The sequence below is a fragment of the Corapipo altera genome, unplaced genomic scaffold (assembly GCF_003945725.1).
Source record: "Corapipo altera isolate COAL_440 unplaced genomic scaffold, ASM394572v1 45, whole genome shotgun sequence".
Lineage (NCBI taxonomy): Eukaryota > Metazoa > Chordata > Aves > Passeriformes > Pipridae > Corapipo > Corapipo altera.
The window spans coordinates 13860306-13887130 of NW_020884877.1; the positions used below are offsets into that span (position 1 = coordinate 13860306).

The 26825-nt window shown below is 42.1% G+C and overlaps 1 protein-coding gene across 3 annotated transcripts in view; it reads right to left on the reverse strand.

Moving 5' to 3' along the window:
• The window catches only part of ITGA6 (integrin subunit alpha 6), a 136165-nt gene that overhangs the window by 25187 nt on the left and 84153 nt on the right, over positions 1–26825 (reverse strand). For 2 of the 3 annotated variants that reach the window (XM_027636716.1, XM_027636717.1), the window contains exon 1: positions 23380–23594. The exons of the other annotated variant lie outside the window; for it this stretch is intronic. In XM_027636716.1, the coding sequence (XP_027492517.1) occupies positions 23380–23540 (161 nt within the window). In that variant the 5' untranslated portion in view covers positions 23541–23594. Of the gene's footprint in view, positions 1–23379; positions 23595–26825 lie in introns of those variants that run through there. 3 annotated transcript variants of the gene reach the window in all.

Here is a 26825-nt window from a genome sequence, read left to right on the forward strand (position 1 = left end):
TTTTCAAGATGTCTTCTAGTTTTACACCAGTCCTGCACCACTGTTTGCCTGAATGTAAAGGCATCTTGGTATCTCTGATCAAAGCAAGATCCCTTCTGGCCCAAGCAAGTATTCACTGAACTGTTTCAGGCTCTGTGCAAACATGCATTCCCCTCTCCTCTCCTTTGACAGATACTCCACTTTGAAGCTCAAAATTTTTCTCCAAGAAATCTCTCATCAAGAACAGGTCCACAAAGTACTTATTTCTCCTACAAAAAGCCTACTCTAACAATCTCTCCTTAGACACTGTTCTGGTAAACAAATGTGAAAAGTTCTTATTTTAAAAACTGAGTAAAGTAAATTTTTTTCTGTATCAACTGTACACTATGAGTATTATCACAAAACCACCAGCAGACATATTTACTTGCAAAATAAGGGGTGTCCAAAAAATTCTTATATTTTCTTCTTCTTTGAAATGTCACACACAGAGAAAGCACAGCTGCCTCTCAGGCAGCTGACTGAAGCTAGTTAGCTTCAGCAACCTGTATGCAATAGTTTGTGGAAGAAACATCGTGCTCAGCTGAAAGACCAAGGACAAGATAATGGTGTGTGGATGGTGCAACACTGCAGGTGCGATGGATGGACGGATGGATGGATGCTGAACCAGACTACGTGCTTCCTGACCCTCGTACAAAAAACATTTGAGAAGATATCCCTGACATTAGTGTCCAGGAGGGCAAAGCTGGCATTTCCAATTCCATTACCCTTTCTGTAAAGAATTTCTTCCTAATATCTAACCTAAACCTCCCCTGGCACAGCTGAAGACCATGTCCTCTTGTCTTACCGATAGTTGTCTGGGAGAAGAGACTGACGCCCACCTGGCTACAACCTCCTTTCAGGGAGTTGTAGAGAGTGAGGAGGTCTCCCCTGAGCCTCCTCTTCTCCAGGCTGAACAACCCCAGCTCCCTCAGCCTCTCCTCATAGGACTTGTGCTCGAGTCCCTTCACCAGCCTAGTTGCCCTTCTCTGCACCTGCTCCACCACCTCAATGTCCTTTCTGAACTGAGGGACTCAGAACTGGACACAGCACTCCAGGTGTGGCCTCACCAGCACTGAGTACAGGGCAAGAATCACTTCCCTGGTCCTGCTGGCCTGTTCCTGATCCAGGCCAGGATGCCATTGGCCTTCCTGGCCACCTGGGCACACTGCTGGCTCATGTTCAGCTTCCTGTCAATCCAAACTCCCAGGTCCCTCTCTGTCTGGCTGCTCTCCAGCCACTCTGCCCCCAGTCTGTAGCACTGCATGGAGATCAATTACATTCAATACATAATTTTTGTTATTAAGAAAATATTTAATGTCTCTAAAGTAAACCCGAAACTGATGTTTTAAAACACAAAATTACATCTGTAAAATGTTTGTGAAACAACCAAATTTTCATCACTTTTACAGAAATAAATTCTCCCATAATCCATAATTTGTCCTCCTCAAGAAGGTAAACCCTTGAATGCTGAAACTTTCAGGTAAAATATTTGCTTTTGATCCATACACATATAAAAGCAGGGCACACAGTGTAGGTGGGTTTTGGTTTAAAGTGTTTCCTGCTTTTCCCCCTAGATACGTCTGCCAACTTTTTCAAGCATTTTTCCATAAATGTAGCAGTCATCACAACAGTTTGCAATCTAAACAACCCTGCTTTTAGAAAGGCCATTAATAACTTCATTTTCCCGTTTTGGCAACAGTGCATTTAACTGTCATCTCTTGGAGTAATTCTTTTGCAAAGCATCTGTTTCTGAGCTATTACTAAGTGGGAATAAATACATTTTCTCCTCAGTTCTGTTATTGCCTAGGGAAAGACAGATGAAATTATTCTTTTTAACACTAACCACCATAACTCTTAAGAAAGTAGAGGCACTGATTTCCTAACTTACAGAATTTTCATTACTTCTACTTTTTCACTCAAAGGTGGGGGGGTAAAAAAGATGTACTGAACTTCACTTACAAAAATCTGATCAAATTTGATCAACATTGTGAACACAACTAAAAGCTTCTTGAATTTAAATATTTGATTTGGTTTAATTGTTCTGTCTGCACCCTACTGACAGTGGCGGTGCTAGATCAAGAAAATTATGACCCTGTTCCTTTCTGTGGGATAGTGAGACTATATCCTCTCCCCAGCTAAATGATACCTTTTACAACACACCATATTGTGACTGTGATTTTGATGACGATTTGGTCAGGGGGAAGGTCTACTGAGACACAAGGGAATAAACAGTACAGCCAACAGAATATAAAGTGGAAAGATGTGCCACCTGACCTCAACAGAGACCACAGGGTGACTGAATTTAAAATCTCTGTTGATAGAAGGAAAAGGGCCAATAAAACCTCAACTCTGAACATGATCACAGCAGATTTCAGGCTGCTCATAAAGTTAGTAAGTAAGGTCTCCTGGGAAAATGTTTTTGCAGGTGCTGGGGTCCATCAGCACTGGTCGCTTTTCAAACATCACCTCCTAAGGGCACAGGAGCAGCAATTCCCAAATACTGGAAATCAAGAAGGTCAGGCAGAAGGCTGGCTTGGCTGAGCAGGCATCTTTTCTTGGAAATAAGGCATAAAAGGGAAGTGTATGCTCAGCGGAAGCAAGGTCAACTGACATGGGAAGAATAGAGATTCTGCTTGTCATTGTAGAGAAAATTCATGCAGCCAAAGTTCAGCTGGAGTGGCAGCTGCCAGAAATGTTGGGGACAATAAGAGTTTTTCAAATATATTAATGGCAATAGGCAGTGTAGAAATATCATTGGCCTGTTACAGGATGAGGATGGTCACCTCCCAAACAGGGACAGAGACAAGGTAGAGGTGTTTAATGTTTTCTTTGCCTCTGTCTTCAACATGGATGATGGACCAAGGGGGTCTCAGTGCCCTGAGCTGGAGGACTATGACTGAGAGAATCATCAACTCCCAGTTGACTCTGAAATTGTGCAGGATCTGCTGCTCCAGCTGAATCCCTACAAATCTATGGGGCCGGATGGGATTCATCCCAGAATCCTCAAAGAGCTGCTGATGTCATCTCAAAGCCCCTCCTGACAATTTTTGAGTGGCCTTGGGAATCTGGACGGGTTCCAGTTGATTGGAAGCTGGTGAATGTTGTCTCGATTTTCAAGGAGGGCAAGAAGGAGATCCTTGGAAACTACAGGCTTGTCAGTCTCACCTCAGTGCCTGGTAAAGTTATGGAGAAGATTATTCTGGGAGGTATTGAAAAAAACATGAAAGACAACGCAGTCATTGGTCACAGCCAGCATGGCTTCATGAGAGCAAAGTCCTGCTTATCAAATCTGATTTCCTTTCATGACAGGGTAACCCACCTAGCTGATCCAGGGAAGCCAGCTGATGTCATCTTTTTGGATTTCAGTAAAGCTTTTGATACTGTCTCTCACAGTGTCCTTCTGGACAAACTGTCCAGCGCACAGGTGGATAAACACATCATGTGGTGGGTGAGCAATTGGCTCAGGGGTCAAGCACAGAAGGTAATAGTGAATGGGGTAACATCAGACTGGAGACCTGTCACTACTGGGGTGCCACAGGGCTTCATCTTGGGCCCTGTGCTCTTCAACATTTTCATAAAGGACTTGGAGAAAGGACTGGAAGGAATACTAAGCAAGTTTGCAGATGATACAAAACTCGGAGGAGCTGTTGACTCCCTCAAAGGCAGGGAGGCCCTGCAGAGAGCCCTGGACAAATGAGAGGGCTGGGCAATCATCAACCACATGAAGTTCAACAAGGGAAAGTGCTGGATTCTGCACCTGCAATGGGGCAACCCTGAACGTCCATACAGACTGGGGAAGGAGATGCTGGAAAGCAGTGCCATGGAAAGCAACCTGGGAGTCCTGGTCAATGGCAAGTTGAATATGAGTCAGCAGTGCCCTGGCAGCCAGGAGGGCCAACTGTGTCCTGGGGAGCATCATGCCCACCATCGCCAGCCAGTAGAGGAAGGGGATTGTCCCGCTCTGCTCTGCACTGGGGCAGCCTCACCTTGAATATTGTGTGCAGTTTTGGGCACCACAATATAAGAAAGACATTAAGCTACTAAAGAGTGTCCAAAGGAGGGCAACGAAGACGGTGAAGAGCCTTGAGGGGAAGCCGTGTGAGGAGTGACTGAGGTCACTTGGTCTGTTCAGCATGGAGGAGATCGAGGGGAGACCTCATTGCTGTTACAACTTCCTTGTGAGGGGAAGAGGAGGGGTAAACACTGATCTCTTCCCTGTGGTGACCAGTGACAGAACCCAAAGGCATGGCCTGAAGTTGTGTCAGGTTTAGATTTAGGTTGGATATTAGGAAAAGGCTCTTCACCCCAAGGGTGGTGGGCACTGGAACAGACTGCTCGGGGCAGTGGTCACAGCACCAACACAGAGTCCAAGAAACATTTAGATGATACTTTCAGGCACATGGTGTGACTCTTGGGGGATGGTCCTGTGCAGGGCTAAGTGTTGGCCTTGATGATCCTTGTGGGTCCCTTCCAACTCAGTATATTCTGTGATAAGATGCCCCAAACATCCTATGGCATCTCAGACACCTGTTGAGATCAGCAGATTGTTCAGCCTTCATTAAACAAAAAAACAAATAAAACAAAACAAAAAAAAGGGGGAGGGGCAAAAAAAAAAAAGCATCAATCCAACATGATCTCAAAGGAAACAGGCAATCTGAGATCCTTTCCAATGCTCATATCCCCCCATAAAAATCTTGTGTAAGTTATTTTTCCCTAATCTTGCATAAGTTATTTTCCATTGTATAAACAAAGTAATTCAAAGCAGACTTATTTAAAACTTCCCAGACTTCAAACAACTTTTGTCAGGAATCCTGTCACTAGTCTTCAAGGTTTATCAAATACAAAAATCTTGAATCCACCACTGTAAGTCCTTACAACACAGTTCAACAGTAGCACACACTATAAGCAGGCGTTTGCAAAGGATTAGATCAGTTCAAGTGTAAGACCCATTAAAAAGAGGCATAACTCCTTTGTACTTCTTTACTACTTCTCTGTCCCACAGACCACAGCAGAGAAGACTAAACCTATGCTCCCAGGTTCTGCAAGACAGGTTACAGAAGATCACGAGGATTATAAACATTATGAGGATTATCACATTATTAGGAACCTAAGTAAGAAAGTCACATGCATCTAATCTTTTGCTGAATAAATAAAGTAAAACAAAAATCCTACTGCAAGTACATTGTGACTTGGGATCAGCAGAGTTGCTATTCAGCTTGTCTACTGTTTAAGAGATACATTTGAAAAATCAAAATTATCATAGAAGTCAAATTACTTAATTTAAAATTCAAGAAGTATGATGTGTACCATGCATCAGTATGAATTTCAGCATGACTGCAGCAGTCCAAATGAATCAGCTTGTATTCTGAGCTGTGCTACGTGCTCAACAGAGTCAATCCAGACTAAGGACTCATTCCAATCATTACTGTATGGCTACTTACTCAGCTGTGTTTTAATAGAAGAATTTTAATGAAGTTTGAGCTCATTATGCTAAAAACAGGTTAGGTTTTTCTGCAGCCATGCATGTTTCATTTTAGCTTTCTCAGTGGCAAGCAGAAGCTCTTTCTGCAAAAGGAAACAGGTAAGGGGTGGGGTGAGGAGGTGCTCTCCTAGCTATCACTATCTCCTTACACTGGTAGATGAAATACTGACATTAAAACCTAAGAACTTCTTCTGTAAACAAAGGGTCACAAAAATGCGTTCATAATTTCTCCCCACCCATGATCACAGTATGGTTCATTTTATTCACTGGGACTTCTTCCTGAAGGTCTGTGCACAAGGGCTACCGTCACTACTTTCAATTCAGGTCTGAAATGCCCAAAATCGGGCTCCAGAACCCATGTTTAGATACCTAAATAACACCCCAATGTCAAGACCACAGAGTCAGAAACAAAAGGCTCCAACATGCAGACAATTTTACTGATTTTTCTATCCCATAGCAGGTTTGCCTTATTACTATACAGAGAACATAAGCTCAGCCATACAGTATACTGAATATAAACATGTCTGAGCATCAGTTCCTGTCAGAGCCTTAGCTTTTTAATATTTGAGTTATGATGACTTAGTATCTAATGTTTACCATATGAGCTAAAAGTCAGACAAAAGAAGTATTACTGTTCCTCATATAAATTAGAGGAACAGATGCTTCAAACAACTTGGATCCTGATCTTCCCCATTCCTCTTGCTTAAATATATACTATAAAGTGATTGGGTTTTCCCTGAACCAATCAGACTGCACAGGCATTAATCTACAGAAATGCAACATAATGAACTATTAATAGAAGTTAATTTAAAAGGAGTGCTTATAGAGTGACAGTGTTGGAAAAAAATCAGAATTCTCTCATACTCCAGCATAAAACTACAATGTTCTTTAGCTCTAATTATAATTAAAACAAGCACCTTCCAATTTCAAACTAAAATTCTAATTTTTAACCAAATTAATCAGTCCAGTTGCTCTCTGTGATAGAAGTAGATTAATTACTGCTTTCTCTTAATTACTTCTTGGAAATACGTGATAATGACTGAAGTCCCACTGCCAATTATGAGCATCTGCTGGCTTACAGGAACAGATTTACTTCCTTACAGTCCCAGATTCAGTGCCAAATATGAGATAATCCTGTAAAATCAGAGCTCCAGGATGTCCATTTAACTGACCTCACTGAGGCACAACTGTGGCTCAGGTGGATCTGACTGCATCATCTGACCAGCTGTACCTGCATGTGCAAGGTGCAGTCAGAATGCAACAGGGACAGGCAAAAGCCCCACTCTCAAGAGGGACCAGCATAGCACCACACCCCTCTGTGTAACCCCATAGCACAGCTACACCCACCCTACCTGAACAAAACAGCTGAGGCAAGAAAAACTCCATTTTGCCAGTTATGCCAAGCACTACTCAAGCCTCAGAAAAGGCATCAAGACATCTTACTGATTTTTATCTAGGTCTGGAGCAGACCTTTAGATAACTGTACGTAGCAAACATGCTTCATAAACCTGTCTCCATAAACACATCTCCAGGAAGCAGAACGAAGCAGGAACTCATTGCCCACATTCAGGTAAGCACCAGGACTCAGTTTGCCATCTGCTGTTGACTGGTGTTGCAAACACATAACTATAGCTCTGAGGCCAGACGCACGAACAGTCTGTGAACTCCAGGGCTGGTCACATTCACAAGAGCCTGTCGGATTCATGAATAGCAGGATCTATTGAATGCAATATATAAGGTTCTTTTGGACTGCTGGTGATAATGCATTAACTGTAGAGTAGTTATATATAGCACTAGCAATACAATTGCAATCACAAGCTTAACATCCCAGGTCAACACTCAGCCCAGCTGAGGACATGAGGCTTACCAAAAGGCATCACTTCTGGGGAGGGCGAGGAGGACAAACCCATCGATCTGTCCCTGCAATTTTGAATCAAATTATCATCCCCTGATTAGATGCAAAATTGAGGTACTTTTATACTTTATAGCCATAATTGTGCAAAATGCTGCTGGTGGGACTGTGGTCAAATGTTAATGTTCTTCGTGGGCACATTTATAGAACGTTTCTTGGTAGGAGGTGTACTTCCTTTGTACAAAACATCTTTGGGTATCAGGTAGAAAAATGAGACCACGTGGCCTACACCTCACTCCAAGTTCTCGCCCCTGATGCCACGGCAACACAAACCACAAGACCTCCATCCGATTTCCGCACTTGGGCCTACAGGCCCCCTGGTATACTGAGCTTTGCATTTTCTTCACTATTTTATGCTTTCAACAACTGGTATTTGACAAGAAAAGTCAGGGGAACATCAAGAAGAAAGGGTGTAACTTCATTTATTCAAAAATAGCCCAAAAGAGTTGTTGAGATCCAAAGCAAAATACACCAGAACCAACTTTCCATTCTAACAGACATTACAGAATATTAAGCAGTAGGGTGCAGATTTTAAAACCCTCCCTGCTTTCATTGGTAATTTTTGAGACGTTTAGAGGTGGCTGTGGCTCCTTCTCAGCTAATGAAAACAACAGTGAGAACTGGGAGTAGTATCTGCTCACAGCTATCTGAACTCCCTCCAGTATTCCTCATGAAACTATCTTGGTCACTTCCAAAAGGAAAGTTTAAGTTAAGATGAGAAAACCATATCAAAAGAAAGCCAAAAACCCTCCAAGCTCCTGGAATTATTCCCTCACTCCACAGTGAAAATCTTTTCCTGACTTATAGCCTGGAACTATCCAAGGACAACATAAAATTTACACAACATACTTCAGAGAAGGAAAATTATCAGAGATTCATTACAGTTCTATTTTGGAATAAACACTTACTCAAAAGAAATCAAGTCAAAGGAGGGAGAGGATCTTCAACATTTTTTTAAAGCAAATCCTGTTCATCAAATTAAGAGGCTCCATTGAGTAATTTACCTTTTGATTTAAACAAATATGAAAAATACCACAGTCTGTACCAAGTTCAGATACTCTATCTCCCAAAGTTTTCTTCATTCCTTAAATTCTTTCCTTTTCCATGGTATCTTCTACCTAAACAAGGCACCACATCTTTGCCAGCCTTTCTTTAAAAGTAAAAGCAACACATCGGTAGTTTCAGCTCTAACAGACTGGAGTAGAAATCATAGAAGTGTTTCCTGGGTAACAAACCATTAACCACTTCCACATACAGGGGAAATAAGATAGTCAGTGGTGTAAGTAATTTCCAATTTTGTAGCCTTCATTGAGCACAAATGTCCAATTTATTATTGCTGTTCTCAGATAACAATGCTGCCGCTGCAGACTTTGCATTTCATTATGTTTTCAGAAAGACCCCATAACACACAAGGGGGGCAAATTTGGAAAGTGTGAAGCTAAATGCTATGAAACATCTCCAACTCTGACTAGACAGAGAGACTCCTGTATCCTTTTTCTCTCCCAGTCCCAGTACCTTCTTGCAAGGAGCTTCACTAGATTGAACAAAATGAAAATAGAGTAACTAGTTCTAACTCATACTTAGATTAAAATTTACTACCAAATCATCACTCACAGTCACTAGTCATCTATCAAATGTTTACAACCTCCAGGCAGAGACCTCTGATGATGCCTACAATGTGGACATCTACAGCCTTCCACAAGAGCTGTATTTTCAGTCCTCTGCACTGGTTTGTTCTCAGCTGTTTTTAGAACTGACAAACACTGGAGATGGGAACATCTAACCAACACAGTGTGTCAGCATCACTCAAGTTAGTCAATGTGACAGATATCGTATTTGAATACTGGTGACACCACCTCTGCTTTGTGCCTGGATTTGGCTTCCCACAACAGAAACAAGTCACAAGACAAGAGCACCACAGACTAATCAGCACAGAGATTGTCCCTTCATACACTTGGGCTGCTAATGGGAACCAGAGCTGAACCATGAGACCGGACTCCTCCAAAAAACAACCCTCTCCCAGCAAAATACAACCAGTAATCGTGTCAGCAGAGAACTTACTCATGACGCTTTTTACAGAGACATCCATCACGGCCAGTATGTTATTAACAGCTATTTTAAGTGACTGAATATTCTCCTAATCTGCTACTCCACAGCTGCATTTTGGAACTACCAGTGCAAAGCCATGGCCAAGTACACCATTAATCTCTGTTGCCTGGAGGCTTGGCACTTGAAGGACTATGATTTTCATTTTACTCCTTCAGCCTTTTTCAGGAAACAGATTATGATAGAGGCTGGAAAAAAGAAGCCAAAAGCAGCATAAGGACTACGGCAAGATACTACAAAGCAAAAAGATACCTGTTGTTTTGGAAAGGCCACTTGATTTTCTGAAAGTCACATGGAAAAATAAACCCTTTCCCCTCACAGTCCAGAGCCAGCCTGCATGGATTTGAAACGGAGTTTTGCAGATCTCCTTTCCATTGGTACAAGACATATTTCTTAGAAGAAATGGTACAGTCTGCTCCGAAGTTGAGTTTCAAAATCCAGTTTTCCATTTCAGACACCATTCTCTGGCTTTAATCAGGAGATACCTCACAGTTTTGTCAAACTGCTATTGTGAAATAGCAAGCGAAAGCTGTATATTCCTTACAGGTTTAATTTCTCCTTCACAAGCTATACAGTCATTCTGATTTAACGGAAAGAACAATACCCATGCCAGGAACAGACCTGAGTGCGAAACGGTACTGTAAAACAGACAGTTATTTTTATAATTAATCTACGACAAATTTATGGAAGAAATAATGTTAAAGGTATTTTCACTCAGATTTTCTAACTTGGCAGTGTGTGTGGCACTGCATGAAATCCTCTTACAATAATGTGCAGTTTAACTCAAAAAGTGACAAGTGTACAATTTCAAGAAACCAACTTGGAAGGCGAGGTGCTGGCACTTTCAGCCCAGCCCCTGCCCACAGCCACCTTGTCTGCAGTAGACTGACTGAACTTTGAGGGTCCCACCACAGCCATTTGGGCACGACCCAGCGACGGTGCACTAAGGGGCAGGTTCCGACAGCAGCAAGACCAGCAAGCAAGGACAGCTGCAGTAAAGCAGGGGTGACCCAGAGGTCCCCAGCTATCTGCAAGCACAGAGCGAGTGAACTGTCCGTCCCTGGTGCCCCCACGCCACAATCTTGTTCTCCTGCCAGCAGCGCCCACACAGCAGGGCCCTGGTCCATCGCCTCATCCAGTGCTGCCCCAGCTCCCGAGACAAAACGGGCTCTAACGAAGTAGCTGCTACACGAAGCAGCCAGTCAACACATAGCATCTCCATTCAAAAAATTAAAGAAGTATCACGTCATCTATTAGCTATATGTTTTAGAAAATAAACATGGAAATAATCAAAATACGGAAACAGTTTCTCAGACTTTGCCTCAAAAAAAAAAAAAAAAATAAAATCTGAAAGTGCAGTGTGCCCAGGGACATTTGAATGCACTACTTGTTAGAGGGGTAACAACCTTAACAGGCTTATACTGTTCATCAACATGCTAAAAGACATTTTTTTAAAAACTGCAGTTCTATAACAGCACAAAACAAATATTTGGGTTGAAATGTCATTCCCCTATTTCCTTCAGTGAATGAAGTACATCAGTTTCATTTACGACCATAATAAAACCATTAAAGGGCGTGAAAGAAGTACAGCAAGAGGGTCAGACATTTCACTGTAGAATCAACGGGCAATATAAGGTGCTACAGCAACTAATCCCACAGCCCTGCAGTATACGAAGAGCAATTGCTCCTCAGCTAACCCAAGCCATAGTTCCTTCACTCGTACATCCAATTATGAGATTCCTCCTGCTCCTGCTTTTCCAGACTTATCACTATCTCCCTCCAAATTGTAGGGAGAAAACCAACACAGGTAGAAACCTTCTGCACTAGATACATAACCACAGAAATAGTAATATGTGACTCTGACAGATTCATGGTCTGAACAGAAGTTCATCACATTTAACTAACACATACCAACCAGCACCCCAAGGGGAAGCTCTCCCACACCAGACCAACACTGGCACTCTTGAGCTAAGCTGTACCCGCCCAGCTGCCACCATAAGGCCATGGACTACAAAAGTCCATGAGGGACCAGGCTAAAGAACTCCACATGTGTAGAAAAAGCATGTACCTTCCTGATACGTCATCCCTAATAAATATTTTATAGAGAAAAAGTACACAAACAGCCATCAAACACTCATTTCAACAGCCAAAAGTCACTTGCATGCTAAAGCACAGTTCAAATTATTCTTGCAGTCTTAAGATCATCATAGCCCTGGCTTAAATGCCTATAACAGAATCCACAGTTTGAATAAGACGTTTCTTCCAAGCCACGAACTTAATGAGAAAAGCAGATGTGTCACTGGGTATATAACACATAGTCCCCCCACACCTTCAAATTAACTGAAAACACTGGTATTCAATTTACTTGGAAGAACGTCACTCCAATAAGGTATTTTTGGAGAACAAACAGGTCATACAAATGCCTATATAGTTGGGATGCTTAAAAAGCCCTTGTTTTATGTTCCACGCAGATACTAAAGCATTGATCAAACAGATCAGAATTAAATCATATATTCACAAGAAACTTCTCAATATACACATTTGTGGAAGAAGAAGCTGTTACATTTTACTATGAATAGGAATGTACAAACTCTGAGAATTTCAACCAGCTTTAAAAACCTAAGAACAAGATTTTTCTGTTTGCAAAATAACTTGTTTGAGACTATGCCAAGAAACCCACGGCATTCTCTTCCTCTGCATACTGCTTCTCCTCCACATGCACACATACTTAATTTTTATATGCCTCCCCTCACACATACACTTTTTTCTTCACTACTCCCCACATTCTCACTTGAGCAGAATTTGGAATTAAACAGTTGTTTTCAGGTATTTTTAACACCCTATGTTCCTGCAGGCTGCAAGTTGTGCAAACAGTATTACAGCTATTACCAGGACTGGATCTGCTCTGACAACAACAAGAATTACCACTATAGGCAGGAACACAGCCTAGCTGGGAAGAGAGAACAAACGTCTTCAGCAATATTCTTGGACCACACTACATAATTACCATTATTACAGCAGAAAAATAAACTGAGTGGATGAAAAGATTACAGGGACTCTCATAATTATTCCATATTTGTAGTAGCAGCTACAGGAGTTGGCTCTGTAAGAAAATATATATCAAACTTATTTTACTGTCTTTGGCCAAGAAAATAATGTCATTTTCACATTAACAATCACAGGTAATTCAATATGAGCCATGATATGTTTTCACACACTCTGCTATATGTCACTAAGAGCCAGGAGATTTAACACCACTATGCAGGTAACCAATCTTCATAATTCCCTTAGCAGAGTACTGTGAGAAGAGCAATAAGAAAAGAAGGACACAGAAAATTCGGCTACACATGATGATAGTGTCCTTGCTATCAGCAGCAGCTGGTTGCCACTTTCGACCATTTCCAGGATAAACATAGAATCATAGAATCATAGAATAGATTGGGTTGGAAAAGACCTCCAAGATCATCAAGTCCAACCCCTGATCCAACTCCAATTACTATATCATGGCACTAAGGGCCACGTCCAATCTCTTTTTAAAAACCTCCAGGGATGGTGAATCCACCACCTCTCTGGGTAGGCTGTTCCAATGCCTGATAACCCTCTCTGTAAAGAATTTCTTCCTAACATCTAACCTAAACCTCCCCTGGCAGAGCTTGAGCCCATGTCCCCTTGTCCTATTGTTGGTTGCCTGGGAGAAGAGACCAACCCCCACCTGGCTATAACCTCCCTTCAGGTAGTTGAAGAGAGTGATGAGGTCGCCTCTAAGCCTTCTCTTCTCCAGACTGAACAACCTCAGCTCCCTCAGCCTCTCCTCATAGGACCTGTGCTCAAGTCCCTTCACCAGCCTTGTTGCTCTTCTCTGGACCCGTTCCAGCACCTCAATATCCCTCCTGAACTGAGGGGCCCAGAGCTGAACACAATACTCAAGGTGTGGCCTCACCAATGCAGAGTACAGGGGAAGGATCACTTCCCTGCTCCTGCTGGCCACACTGTTCTTGATGCAGGCCAGGATGCCATTGGCCTTCTTGGCCACCTGGGCACACTGTTGGCTCATGAAGACCTTTGACCCACACATGTGCTGCTGATCAAACAACTTCAGGCATTACAGGGGGGAGTCATTCCCAGCTTATCTGCAATCTTGTTTTCCTTTGTTTTTCAAGGATCTATTTTATAAACTTGCTTTTGAGGAAGGTGACAACGCCAAATGAAACAAGCAGAGGCTAAGCACATACAGCTCCATTTCAAAAAATGTCATCTTCACTAAAACTGAAGTAACATTCAGTCTCTCTTAAGAAATTCTTCCATTCCTATGGGCACTAGCTACCAGCAAACTCAACAACAATGCTGATTGTTCATATCTACTGTTCCTTAAAGATCTCCAAACTCCTTGGAAGTAGAACACAAATGTAGAGAATACAGCTGAAAAGTAACCTAGAAGCCTGCTAGCTGACAGTGAAATCCAGGGCAGGATGTGTCCGTGTTATGCTGGAGGGACTAGAGCACATTTTTATGTTGTAGATGGCATCTTGACAGGGCGCATCCTGTGAACCCCTCTTTCTTTTGTTCTTGATTCTGCAGACCTTCTCCCTTCCAAACATAGCCTAAACATGACACGACAGGAAATGACATATTTTTAGATGCAGTTCTGTAAGAGGAAACAAAAAAAAACAGCCAAAGCTCCAACAGAGCCAAAAATGGTCAATGCATACTAGTAAATGCTCCAAAAATCACAATGCAAGAACTAGTACCTTTTTGCCTTTTACGGTCATTTTGATACAAAAATCTATCTCAGGTACTTCACAGTAGAATATATCTGGCCTGCTCTTTAAACTAAACCATCATAACTGCAATGCTCTTTTCCAAAGTAACTGCTATGGAATTCTCAAAATAATGTTAGAAAATGTGACACGATACCTTAAATCCAAGAGAAGTGCATTTTACCACGAATACAATACATTTTATGCTAAAATTGCAAAGGGAGCTTTATTAACCATTTATTTTTCACATAGAGACAAATTCCCTTAAAAATGGAAGTAAAACTTTTTTCCGTGTTTGTTTGCTTTTCTAAGCCATATTCTTCTCCCACTACCTTCAAAGCAGCAACATTCAATGTTAATTAATGAATTTTTCAATGTTTTGCAGACCATTCTGTATAGTTCTTTCTTAAAATATTCCTGTGCCTCTTACTGTACCTACCCTTCCTAAATATCACTATAAGATGTTAATTTTCCAGCTAATGTTTCACAGCACAGACCACCATCTGCTCATTCAATAATATGGATCTTTACTTACTTGTTTTTTTAAACAGTCATTTTGCTCAATAGCCTAATCTCAATCTTGTCCCTTCCATAAAATATGTCCTCAAAATGTGGCATTATGGCTAGAATGATTCATCTAGACCCAGGCTCGTTCTGAAACATCTAAAAAACAGCTGATTTTAAACAGCAGTTCTTTTGAAATGGATGAGGTATCTCTTATGAGAATTTACCAGACTGCATTCCTTACAAAACTGACAGTTGCTCTGGCACATACGGGTGGAGTTTAACAGAGGAGAACAGAATGGCCCACACTGACTGGTGAGCTATTTACCACTGTAACATGCCAGGCAACCCAATATGCTAATTTGGAAAACGTTCTGGTTTATTTGGTGGAGACACCAGACAGGAACAAGTTAGATCAGTAAACCATTATTCTCTGCTTGTTAGACCTTAAAAAAGAACATTTATGAGAAGCCAACCTACCTGTCCCACTTCTGCATACGTTTTTCTTTGTTGTTCACAAATTAACATTAGTAACATACTACAGACAACTGCACTCATCTTAGCAAGCATCATAACAGTGATTTTGTTCTCCTCTTCATTCCTATTTTATAAAGAATAACATTGAGATTTTTGTATGAAAAAGCCTATACAACTGCAGAATATTTATTAAAGGGCAGTCAACAGTAAATAAACTTCTCAGAAATATCAATAAAAATGTTTAATTAAATAATAACACCATATACTGCAAAAATTTACATTTGTCTTGTACAGCTACAGGTCAGACCCATCAAATAGTCCAGGTGCAGACTGAGCAGGATATCCAGTATTTCTGAAGATACAATTCAGACTATTATTTCCTGACTTGGTACGAGTAATTACTAGATTAAACAAAAGAAGGGATTAATTAGGACTCTCTACACAGGTGAATAGTCTTTTTAACAGTAGATGATGCAGTGCATGAAACTTCACGTCTGGATGAGGGCAGATCCATACCTGATGGTAGGATTGCCTTATGGTTTATTCTTTAAGCATATGCAAGTTAAAGAGTCTTATTCACCATCAAAGTAGACAGCACAAGAGTGAAATCAATACAGAAATTGTAGCATCTCTTCCAATAACTCAAACCCAGCAGCAATTCTGGGCCCAATACTACCACTACATCTCATCACTCTGCACACACCTTTTGAAAGCTCTTTGCTGCTTTCAAGGCCTCAAAAGATTTGGAAAATGGAAACAGAAATCAAAAGAAAACTACATCCTCGAATAAAAATGCTAAATTTTATTATTCTAGCTCACAGATAATGTAAGGATACAGTGCTCCCTTTAATGCCCCTGTTGCAGAAGGACTCCTGGCACGTCTGTTCCAAATCCTGCTGCTTTGGAACTGAGTGGAACACAGAAAGCAGGCCTTGTGCTGTACATGCTATGTACTTGCAGATACCTGAATGGTTCATTCAACATCCCTGTATCTTGATCAATATTCTCTCTGACTGCCTTGCTTTCTACCCTTACATAGCTGATGGGGTCACATTTTAAGTTTAAAGAGCACCATAAATTTTCTTGTGCCAGTCAGTCCACAAGACTGGGATAGCAATGAGCTTCAAGAAGCTGCCTGCCAGCTGAAGCTTTCAGGATGCCAACACCATAGGGAGCCTTCATTCTTCACTCAGCTCCAGCCCACACAGCTGAGAGACATGGCAGAACACGTATGCAGCACACATGCCACAGTCAGCACTCCAGCCCCCACCTCTCACTGTGTAAAGAGAACTGCAGCGAAAATGCTTCCCCAGCTCACTCCTACCTCAGGTTTTATGCGGTTAAGTGTTATGCTCTTCAAACACATTTTAGCCCATTCAACTTATAACTACAGTTCTCAAACTGAACTATATCTCCAACTAAGAGGATACAGGATGCATTCTACCCCCAAAGATTTAGAGCAAACACTGTAAGAACTAAAGCTCCTTTCCACAATAGAATATATCACAAAGCATGGAAGGCTTTACGTTAGACATGCACACAGACACATCTACTTTGCCTATCTGTGTGTGTCTACATCAGCTGAGTTTGAAAAGCAAGAGACTAGTTGCTGGTCTTTCCAGCTGTGAGCCCTCCCCCCAATACTTTTCTACCCAGCTTTCAGGCATCATTAAGCAGAGCTGTCAGAACCCACAGACCCTGCTCAAGAACACAACAGCTTGTCAAGGAGAATGCTTTCCTTTTGTCCTTAACTCATGTTTTGTGCAGTTCATTAGTTTTCATTTGCTTTAGCAAAGAGAAAAGCCTTTTTCCTCCTTCCCAAGATTAAGGTCTGTCCTTGACTGCACTATATTATTTTGTTCCAGTTACACTATTTTAACCTTGTTTGGTTTAGAGGATGCAAGATTAAGTTTTTGATTTGTTTCTGAGACGTGTCTCATACTTTGGCCACAACAGAGCTCAATGGGCTAGCATATGTTGTGTTCATCAGGGTTGATTTATATCTTAATATTACTTAATAAGAACTACCTGGTATAAATGTCATCCTTTTAGAAAGCAATGACTACAACAGATTTGGACCAGAGGAACTTAAAGCAATTTTGGTTAATTGAGCCATCACTTACATTTTAATGCTCTTGCAATGGCTTGGTGGGTCTATGTTTTACACAGAGTAACAGCTTACAGAACACCCTTCTCTTTCCAAACACTCAGCCTGAAGAGAGGAATCTGTGCCTCCTCAAACTTCCATTCCCCTCTATTGAGATGTTTAAAAATAAGAAAGCATAAGCCGAAATGCTTCTAAACCTGTCATCACCTCTACCCTGTAAATGGTGTGCCCTAGCAACCCCGAAGACGTGGTACCTCCCACATTAGACACTGCTGCACCAATTAGGCTCAGCATCAGTAAAACAAAAAACTATGAAACTAAGGAGTTGTATCAGGTACAAGCATCTTCCAGTAAGAGCATAATTTTATGAGCTGTAATTGAAGCTGGCAGCCTAGGCTGTTTCTCAAAGCTGGAGTCTGCACATAAGGCCATTTATCGTCACTGCTGACCAAAGGTATATGCTGCAGTCCTTACTCATGGAAAGCTCCAACTAGCACAGCAATGAATTTTGTTAATTCTTAGTATCACCAGCCTAAGAAAAAGTAACACAGCTACCACAGGGTTACTCAAGATTCTTATGCAATTACAGGTGACCAAAGGAAAAAACATTATCTGAAAAGTATATGACCTTTTGAAAAACAAGTTTCTGAAGGGGATGGAGGACTGGGATAAGAGCTTTGCCACTTACCATGTGGGAAGGTTAGCTTTACACTATGAATGTCTGTCTCACCAGTTAATGCTGCAGTGAAGTTGAAGCTATGAACTCACACAGCTAATGACAAAGGACTGTACCACAGCATATGTTTTCTGACACAACCTTTTTAGAGCCACCTGAACTAAACTGGCCTAATAGAAGAACATTTTTGCTGTATGACCTATGACTACACTAGCGCCTTGCAGGGTCTGCTCCTCTTCAACAACTGACGAAAGTGGTTACATCAGTGCAACTTCTTAGTATGTATCAGCTCAATGCTCTGTTTCATCCTTCATGCTTTACCAGAATTCTGCAGGTCTAAGCACACAATTATTTCCCGTTCCTTTGAGGAAAACAACTAAACAAAAGGACCCCAGATGGGAGTCAGACAGTGACAATTATACAGAATTTCTAATCTTTTTTATACCTGACCTGTAAACTTGTCAGCTGTGCCTCTACTATACTGATAACCAACAGTACAACTCAAACTCAGTATTGGGAAAAAGCCTGCCTTCTGCAGTTTGACTCCACCTGTAATAACTACACATTCTTTCCCCTTATGCAGTGTATATTTATCTTCTCACTTCTTTCACCCATGGTACTAGTATAATGGATCATCTTTTTAGAAATCTATACCTTACCACCACAGGGAAACTCTTAAACTACTCCTCCCTCCTCCTTCACAACTTCATTTGATCCTGACCTTTGCCACAGGACATCTTATCTCAAACATAGTCAAACTCCTGTACTATTACAAATTAAGAAAGCAAATAAGTGTACTAAGCAGTTTATCCAAGAATAGTTTGCATAGACAAAAAGCAGAGACACACTCAAGAAAAGAAAATACAGGTAATATGAGACAGTAAGAAGGCAGTCTAAAAAAATGAAATTGAGTATAAATCCTCTCTTAAATTGACAGAAGCAATTAAACTAAATTAAAAGTAAATTAAACTAAAGACCATCACTATTACAGCTTTTAATCCTGAATATGTAAACGTGCTGTTACTAACTCTGTCCACCTGAAGTCTGAGCTACACTACACCACCTCTGCAAGCACAAATTGTCATCTTCCACTGCAGACCAGCATAATCCAGCTCTCTGTTGCTGGAGCAAAGTGTCTGTGAGCCCAAGCCCTCAGACAACACGGAAGTACTGACTAAATTCCACTGAGGATGCACTGCAGCAGTACAGCAATGTCAGCAGCCCTGCTGACCTAAGGCAACTGTGCTATGTATTGATACAACAGCTCACAGTAGAGATGTGCAGTATCAGCAAAACCTGTTAAAAATAAAGATTTCACTAAGACACTGCAATTTTTAGGACTTTATGGCTGCTAATGGTCAGTGTAGTCTTGACATAAAGTGCCTATCCACAGCTTTCAACAACACAGCTTTGCAGCTGATAGGAAGATCCTGAATGTTGATAACTACAATTTCTTCCTTTTTTCGCCTTATACAATAACAAGAAGCTCATATGAATTCAGTTCCATACTTCTACTGAAAATAACATCAGAATTACATGCAAGTAAATGCTTGTGGGTCCCTTGCAACTCAGGATATTTTGTGATTGTATCATTCTAAACCATAAATAAAAAAGGGCTAAAGGGTGTTAGGTTTACAGTTGGACTTGATCTTAAGTATCTTTTCCAACACAAATGATTCTAGGATTCTATGATTCCATGAAAGTTATATACAAATTTAGGTATTCTTGATGGTTCTGTTTTAATTCAATTCAATTTAATTTGCTTAAATCATCATGAGTTACAAACAAATGAACTGGAACAGACCTGCTGGATGTCTTACACGGAGTATACACAAATAAAGACCATTTTTATATATATTCTATACATGTACAATTACACATATGTGACTGCCTGCACGACATATGTAGTGAGTAGCTAGTAATCATACATTTATTATAATAGTAACATATTTATAATATAGTTGGTGTAGTTCTCATCTACAGATGCTAGATGCACTCACATTCTCCATCACAGGACTACTTACATTTTAACCACGTTACTCCTATAGCTATGCTGTCCCTGAGTCTCAGACTCCTCCAAGTTACAAATGTTCTCCCAGTCTGCAGATGAAATGCACTGCTGTTGTGCCACTGCCCCCTTGCAAGAACCAGAGCTCCCTGACTTTCATCATATTGACAAAGAGATTACAAACAGAACAACTTTATACAGGGCAATAAGCCCAGCTCTCTCAGAGCTCCATTAGTCTTTTCTGCTGCCTGATTCACTGTGCTGGACAATGAACCAGAACCATACACAGAAATCCAGGGAGGCTGCCCTTGGTACCTCCAACATTAATGTTCCCCAATGCACATTAAGATTGCCTTCAGCTGTCTTTCACATCCATACACCATTAGCAGTCCACTTTCAATCACTGTAAGTTATATTTTTTCTCCTCTCCAACAAACAAACTTTCCAACTTTTCTAACCTGAAGATACTCATAAACTAAAACAAAATATTGTTACTAGCCCATAGTCTTATACTCAGTACCATTTACAACTAAAGTAAAAGCAACTGAACAGGCATCTACTCATACTGTTGGGAGTTAAATAATTCCTCATTAGCAAACACGGCATTTTTAGCATTAAAAGATTGTCATTCAAAGCTAATATGCAATCTACAATATCCTGTGACTAAGAAAAAGTTGATCAAAAGTAAATACCATGTTTAATCAAACACTATTTCAGCTGTACCTTTATTTGTCACACTTCCTAGACATTCTCCACCCTCATCTTTACAGAGGATTGTTGTAATGCTTAACACTGAATTATCCAGTGTGAGGAAGAGGGAATCATTTCACTTAAGAACCACTTAAGCGAGGCAAGAGAAAAATTACATATTGTTAGTTTGTTTTACCAAGCCTTGCTCCAAGCCACAGACTAAACTAGCTCTTGAACACAATTAATGTATTTCACTTTCTCTCTTTTTCTTGTTTTTCCAAAGATGGACTGATCTTGCATGTGTCTGTTGCAACCTGTGTCCAATTTTATAAAACTGGAGAGGCAGAAGGGTGCTTAGGCTGGCAGATTTTTTTGAAATGAGGGCCTCTGCCAGATGTGAACCCAAGTGTCACTTTCAATTAAGTTTCAGTGATGAAACGGGGTTTGTGTATTTTTGTCAACTACTTAACACCACTCACATTCAAACTGCAGTTGAGTTTTGAAGTTAGCATCCATTCAAGAAGAAGAGGTAAAATAAATACTTCTTTCTGACTAAGAGACAGCTGTACATAAAACCATTTTTGCAGCAGAGGTAAGACCAAAATGCATCTGGGAATGCAGAGGTATTGCACCCTTGATAATAAACTACTAAAATTCCTGCTGTTACAAATAGTGGGTGGCATACAGGTATTAGACATACTTGCTTCTCAGTAGGAAACCTCAGTATGACCTCTATTCCCATAACTTTCCACTTTCCCTGAGTATATCTGGACAGCAGACATTGTTCCATCTATGAAGAGTCAATCTAGAAACCGCACGTGGTTTCTATAGAAAACACAACACAAATCCTTTGATATTAGTTCAACACAGCCCATTTTTATCTGATATAAAAACGCAGCCCAACAAGGGAGGCTTCAAGTCTTGCCACCAAAATTCCCATCTGTTTCGTAAGACAGAACTCACACAAAACGAGCTAAACACACCTCAGTCCCTAAGAAAGCTACAGTATAGCATGTCTTGTTGTCTTACAGCCACACACTACTACTCTTACAGACAGAAAAATGATGCTCAAAGTGACTACAACATGCCTGTTTGACATAAAAGGTTTCATTCCATGAGTACTACCCAGCAGCTACCCAGGGTAGCACTCTTAATTCCTTATGCTAAAACCCACGGATTTGAAAAATGGCCAAGACACCTCATACTCAGAAGTGCACATCACCATAAAACGCAGTTTGTCTAGTCTGGTTTTGTCTCTATTAGAGACCCTTGCTTCTCATGAAAGCCTGGATTCAGAAAGTCATGTCAAGGCAGATAGCATCTGGCTCTGCTCTGTCCCCAGATTTGGACTGCCTGAGGAAGCACTTACTATACATACAATACAGAACTTTCATGCCAATAATCTCTGAGGAATTTCAGCCAAATAGTACAGACTAGCTTGAATACTGTGACTGCCCTTGTGTTTCTACTGACTTCTCAGCAATTGGCTTTCTGTCTCGGCATATTCCTACACACATTCTACCAGTACTGACAATATACAAGGAAGCTAACAAGCTTCAGGCACTGCTTTCTCCGTAGAACTAAAATGAGACCAATGCAGGAGTAATCCTGTCAAGAATTAAGATAAGGGTCCCTGAAAAGGAGCTCACAGATTTGTATTTCCTTCTTTGGAATGCTACGGGTCATTTTATCTACTGATAGAAGGTGAAATATGGCTATTTGTGCTTTATACTCCTCCATACACTGTAATTTTAATGAAATCACATAAGAATGTAAGTGTGAGCAAGATGAGCCCACAGGATTTTTAAGTAAGTTTACCTCCTAACTTAAAGAAGAATATTATTTCTTTCCAGCTTCCTTATCTCACTAACTCTGTATGATAACGGGTGTGTCTTCCCTCGATTTGAAACCAAATATTTGGGGAAGGGGCATTTATTTAACAACAATATTTTATACACACACTCTATCCAGCACTACTGGATAGGGTGGGGTCCGGCACTGCTCAGCTATGGACACAAAGCAGCAGAGATGCTGAAAACGTACAGAGGAGACTTACTTTGCTGTCCTAATTTCCCAAAATAAGTTCCTAGCTTTCATACATATGCCACAAACACCGATTTATTTTTCCTTCTTTCCTTGTATCACCTCCCACCTGCACTCCCGGGCAGGTGCCGTCTTGAACAGCAGCCCCTGGGATACCGGAGGCCGGGTAGGCACAGGGAATAAAAACCCGAGACCGCAGGCAGGCACCGGCGGAGCAGGTCGGCGCTGCCCCGGAGCCCGCCCCGGGTTCCAGCCTCCGGGCGCACCGCGGGCACAGCCAGCGGGAAGGATCCCAGCGGGGGCTGTCGCTCGCTTCCCCTTTCTCTCCCGCCTCCCCGCAGGCCCCCGGGGCGGGGGGGCCGCTCGCTCCCGGTCCGACCCCGCCGTTCCGCGCTGTCCCGGCCGGCGGCGCCGCAGCGCCCGCGGCAGGTGCTGCCCCGGCCCCTCGAGGGCCCCGCGCCCCCGCCCCGCTCCCGCCGGGCACCCGGTGCGGGCTGGCGGCCCCGGCCCGCCGCCAGGGGAAGTTTCCCGGCGCTGGAAGGGAAGAGGGTCCCCGCAGGCGGCCCGGGACGGGGCCGGGCGGGGCGCTGAGCACTTACAGCCGTCTCTCCTGCGGCTCCAGCTGCCGGTGCATGGCCAGGGAGAAGCCGAAGAGGCTGCCCGGCTCCCCGCTCCAGCTGACCACGTTGTCCGTGTCCAGGTTGAAGGCGCCGGCCAGCGCCGGCAGGAGGGGCAGGTAGAGGAGGAGCGCGGCCGCCATCTGCTCTCGCCAGGCACGGAACCTGCCGCCGCTCCCCGCGCTCGGCGCGCCCGTCCTGCCCCGCCGGCCCCGCGCCGCCACCGGCCCGCCCCGCCCCGCCCTCCGCGGGCTGCCCGGCCCCCGAGAGCCCGCTCCGCGCCGCGGGGGCGGTGGGCACGGCTCAGCACGGCTCGGCACCGCACGGCACAGCCGGGGTCGGCTCCCTTACCCAGGCAAGGGCAGCCGGAGCAGTCGCCCCGCCCGCGAATCGCCCGCGCCTGCCGCGCTCCCCGCATCGGGGGTCTGTGCCCTTCGTGGCAGAAAATAAAGCCGTGCCGGGGGCGGGTCACGGCCGCAGGTGAGGGTTTCCCCTCACTGGAGGGGGAAAAGGGCAGAGAGCCTCCTCGGTGGGGGTGTTTTATACATCAGACCGTGTCCCCAGGGGACTCACACCGGTCTGGGTGGCGCTCAGCGGCATTAAGGATCCGGTCGGTCCGGGTACCGAGCATGTGCATAACACTGCTGAAGTGTGCTAAGGCTGATACAGAACTACGGCCAGCATGACCCCAGTATTCAGTCTCTATTCCCCAAACAACACATCCACAAGAAGAAGAAGGGGGGTGCGGGGGGGAAGGCATATTTATCCGTTTTCCAGATTCTTTGGACAGCACATCAGGACAGAGACTCAAGACTACCTAAATCTCCTCCAGCGTTTCCTATCTCTGAAGACATCTGAGAATTTCTTACCCCTACCTTTTAATTGTTTGAAAGCAATATGTGGTTTTGGATCCCAGGTCATTTTATCTCGTGCTTTCACCCATAACTCCAGAAGGGTATTTGCAAGCATAGAGGTTTTGGTCTTTTTGCACAGGGTCTTGGTTTAGTGTTCTGCTTCAGGGAAGTGGATGCAAACTATTAAAATTCCAAAAACTATTCAAAAACTATTCACAAATTCCAAGCAGCATGATGACACTGGGTTATTCTTTTCTACCAATATCCAGGATATGAAGAGAGAAGCTAAGATTCAGAGAAAGTGAGAAAAGAGCAATTGAGACAGAGCATTCAAATATGTTGATACTCCAAATAACTCCTTCTGGAACAATACTCTGCTCCCATGGAGTTAATCCAGGCTACTTTTTCCAGAGTAATTATTCTAGGATAACTCCATGTATAGACAAGTCTTTGGCTCAAGTCCAAAACACTCTTGATCAAAAGAGAGGAAGAAAACACACCAGAAATGTGCATCTAATGTGGAAACAAAACATTTTGTTAAATTAGGCTCCCAGATATTTATTGCTAATAGAGTCCTTCCCTGCTTCCTCTTCATGCCCAGCTTATTCAAAGTCTTAATCCAGTGTTCAATCACTGCCACAGCAGAAAACTGTACTGGCATAAATACTGCCCTACAGTTTCACTAAAGGACCCATAAGAAGGAAGGGTCCCAGACTAATTATAAGCTGGCTTACTACAGTCCACGTATTTCACAGTAATTAGTAAAGATTCGAAAACAAGTATTTTAAAACCGTGTTGATGTCTGTACCAAAGTCATAGCAGTTTGCCTTTCAGGACAATCAAAACTTGCATGCTTCTAATACTCTAACAGTAACTATAGTTACTTTTTAAGTAATGCCTGTACTCAGCAACTTCTGTAAGGAGTCACAGAAATCATCCAGAGCCACTTGAACGATACTGGCACATTAGGTGTATCTGATTTCTCCCCCTCCCGCTAACCAGCACTGCCTGGGCATGTTGTACCTGTTTGTTGTTATCCACAGAGGTTGCTGAGGGGAGAACAAGATTTTATCATCTCCTGATGCAGTAATAAGCATTCCAAGATGTAGTAACATTAAAACTTAAGTGACCACAGCAAGAACAACAAAAATAGACCGTACACAGGGTGGAGCAAATCTGCACACAAACAGCTTAGAGTTACCTTGGATGGTCTCTTGTAATTTTGTGCTATTTTCATTTGCTCTAGATGAAGAGTGAAAAAAAAAAAAAGTTTTACAAATATGTCAGTTTCCTTCCTTTGCTCTTCCTCCAAAACAAACATGCTGTGAGTTATCTATAACTAACATGTACTTCAGGAATTCCTCTTTTTCACAACCCCTGTATAAAGGGGGACCAAGTTAGGTATGATGATGAACTAAACGTGAGCACCCTGTTATGGATAATAATGTAGTGATTCTAAGAAAGGCAATGGCCAGATCAAAGGCGTTTCTCTGTTTTGTAACAAACACATTGCTCTTGCTGAGTTTTCAAGCTGTCTGCTTATTAATGGTGTGTTGATACCCAGCCAAAAGGCTGCAAGGTGTTTGCCTGCTGTGTCTACATATTAGAGCAAGCCTTACTGCCAGCAATACTTTCCTCCTCCATACAACCATCTCGCTAATTACAAAGAAAAAAAATAATTTCTCGAAAATAGAAGAGGTGGAATGGAAAAGCTAGAGCTTGGCAAGACATTTTAGACTTTCCCTAGAAGGCACAATGCTTTACATTTCTGAACTTCTATCATTTATATCAACAATATACTACGCAAAGAAATACACAGTTTGCGGATACTCAGCTCTGCAGTTTTAATGCAGCACATCAAATGGTCCTGAAAAGGCAAAATATGTAAACATCCCCTTCCCACTTCCTTTCAAAAACCTGCTTGATTTTATAATTTACGTAATTCCAGATGAAAAAATAATACTGGCAAAACCGGTTTGGATTGGTTCACTGTACAAGTTCTAAAGATACAGTGTTGTTTCAATTCAGAAATATAAACTAGTTTTAAGTGTTAGTAGCCTGAATCAACCTTCTGTGTGGTTCCTCCTGAACACAATACTCATACCATTTCTAGAACTGCATGTTCTCCAAATTAATTACATTTATTGAACAGATGCATCTTAAGAGCTACAACAAAACAATTTTTATGCAGCCAGGTTATCAGACTATTTTTCCCAGTATATCCTCTACGGCTGTTCTTGGTTTCCTGTTAACAATTACCTTAGGAGTAGCAAACAGCAGCACAGGAGATAAAGGTGCTTATAGTGGTAAGTGAAACAAACTGCTCAGCACCATGTAAGCAAATTGTTTTGCTTTGAACAGTCTAAAAACCAGAGCATTAAAATAGTTACATTTACACACCTGGTATTCTGAATTATACAGAACTGACACTCATTGTCTTTTTGTCATTTATAACTGGATGAAGAATGTCTCAATTTTTACTATCTTTTCAGAAAAGTTACCAAGATGCAGCTTTTTTACTAAGTGCTATATTTAAACTACAGTTCTAGATGAAAATGTTGCTATGTTCATATG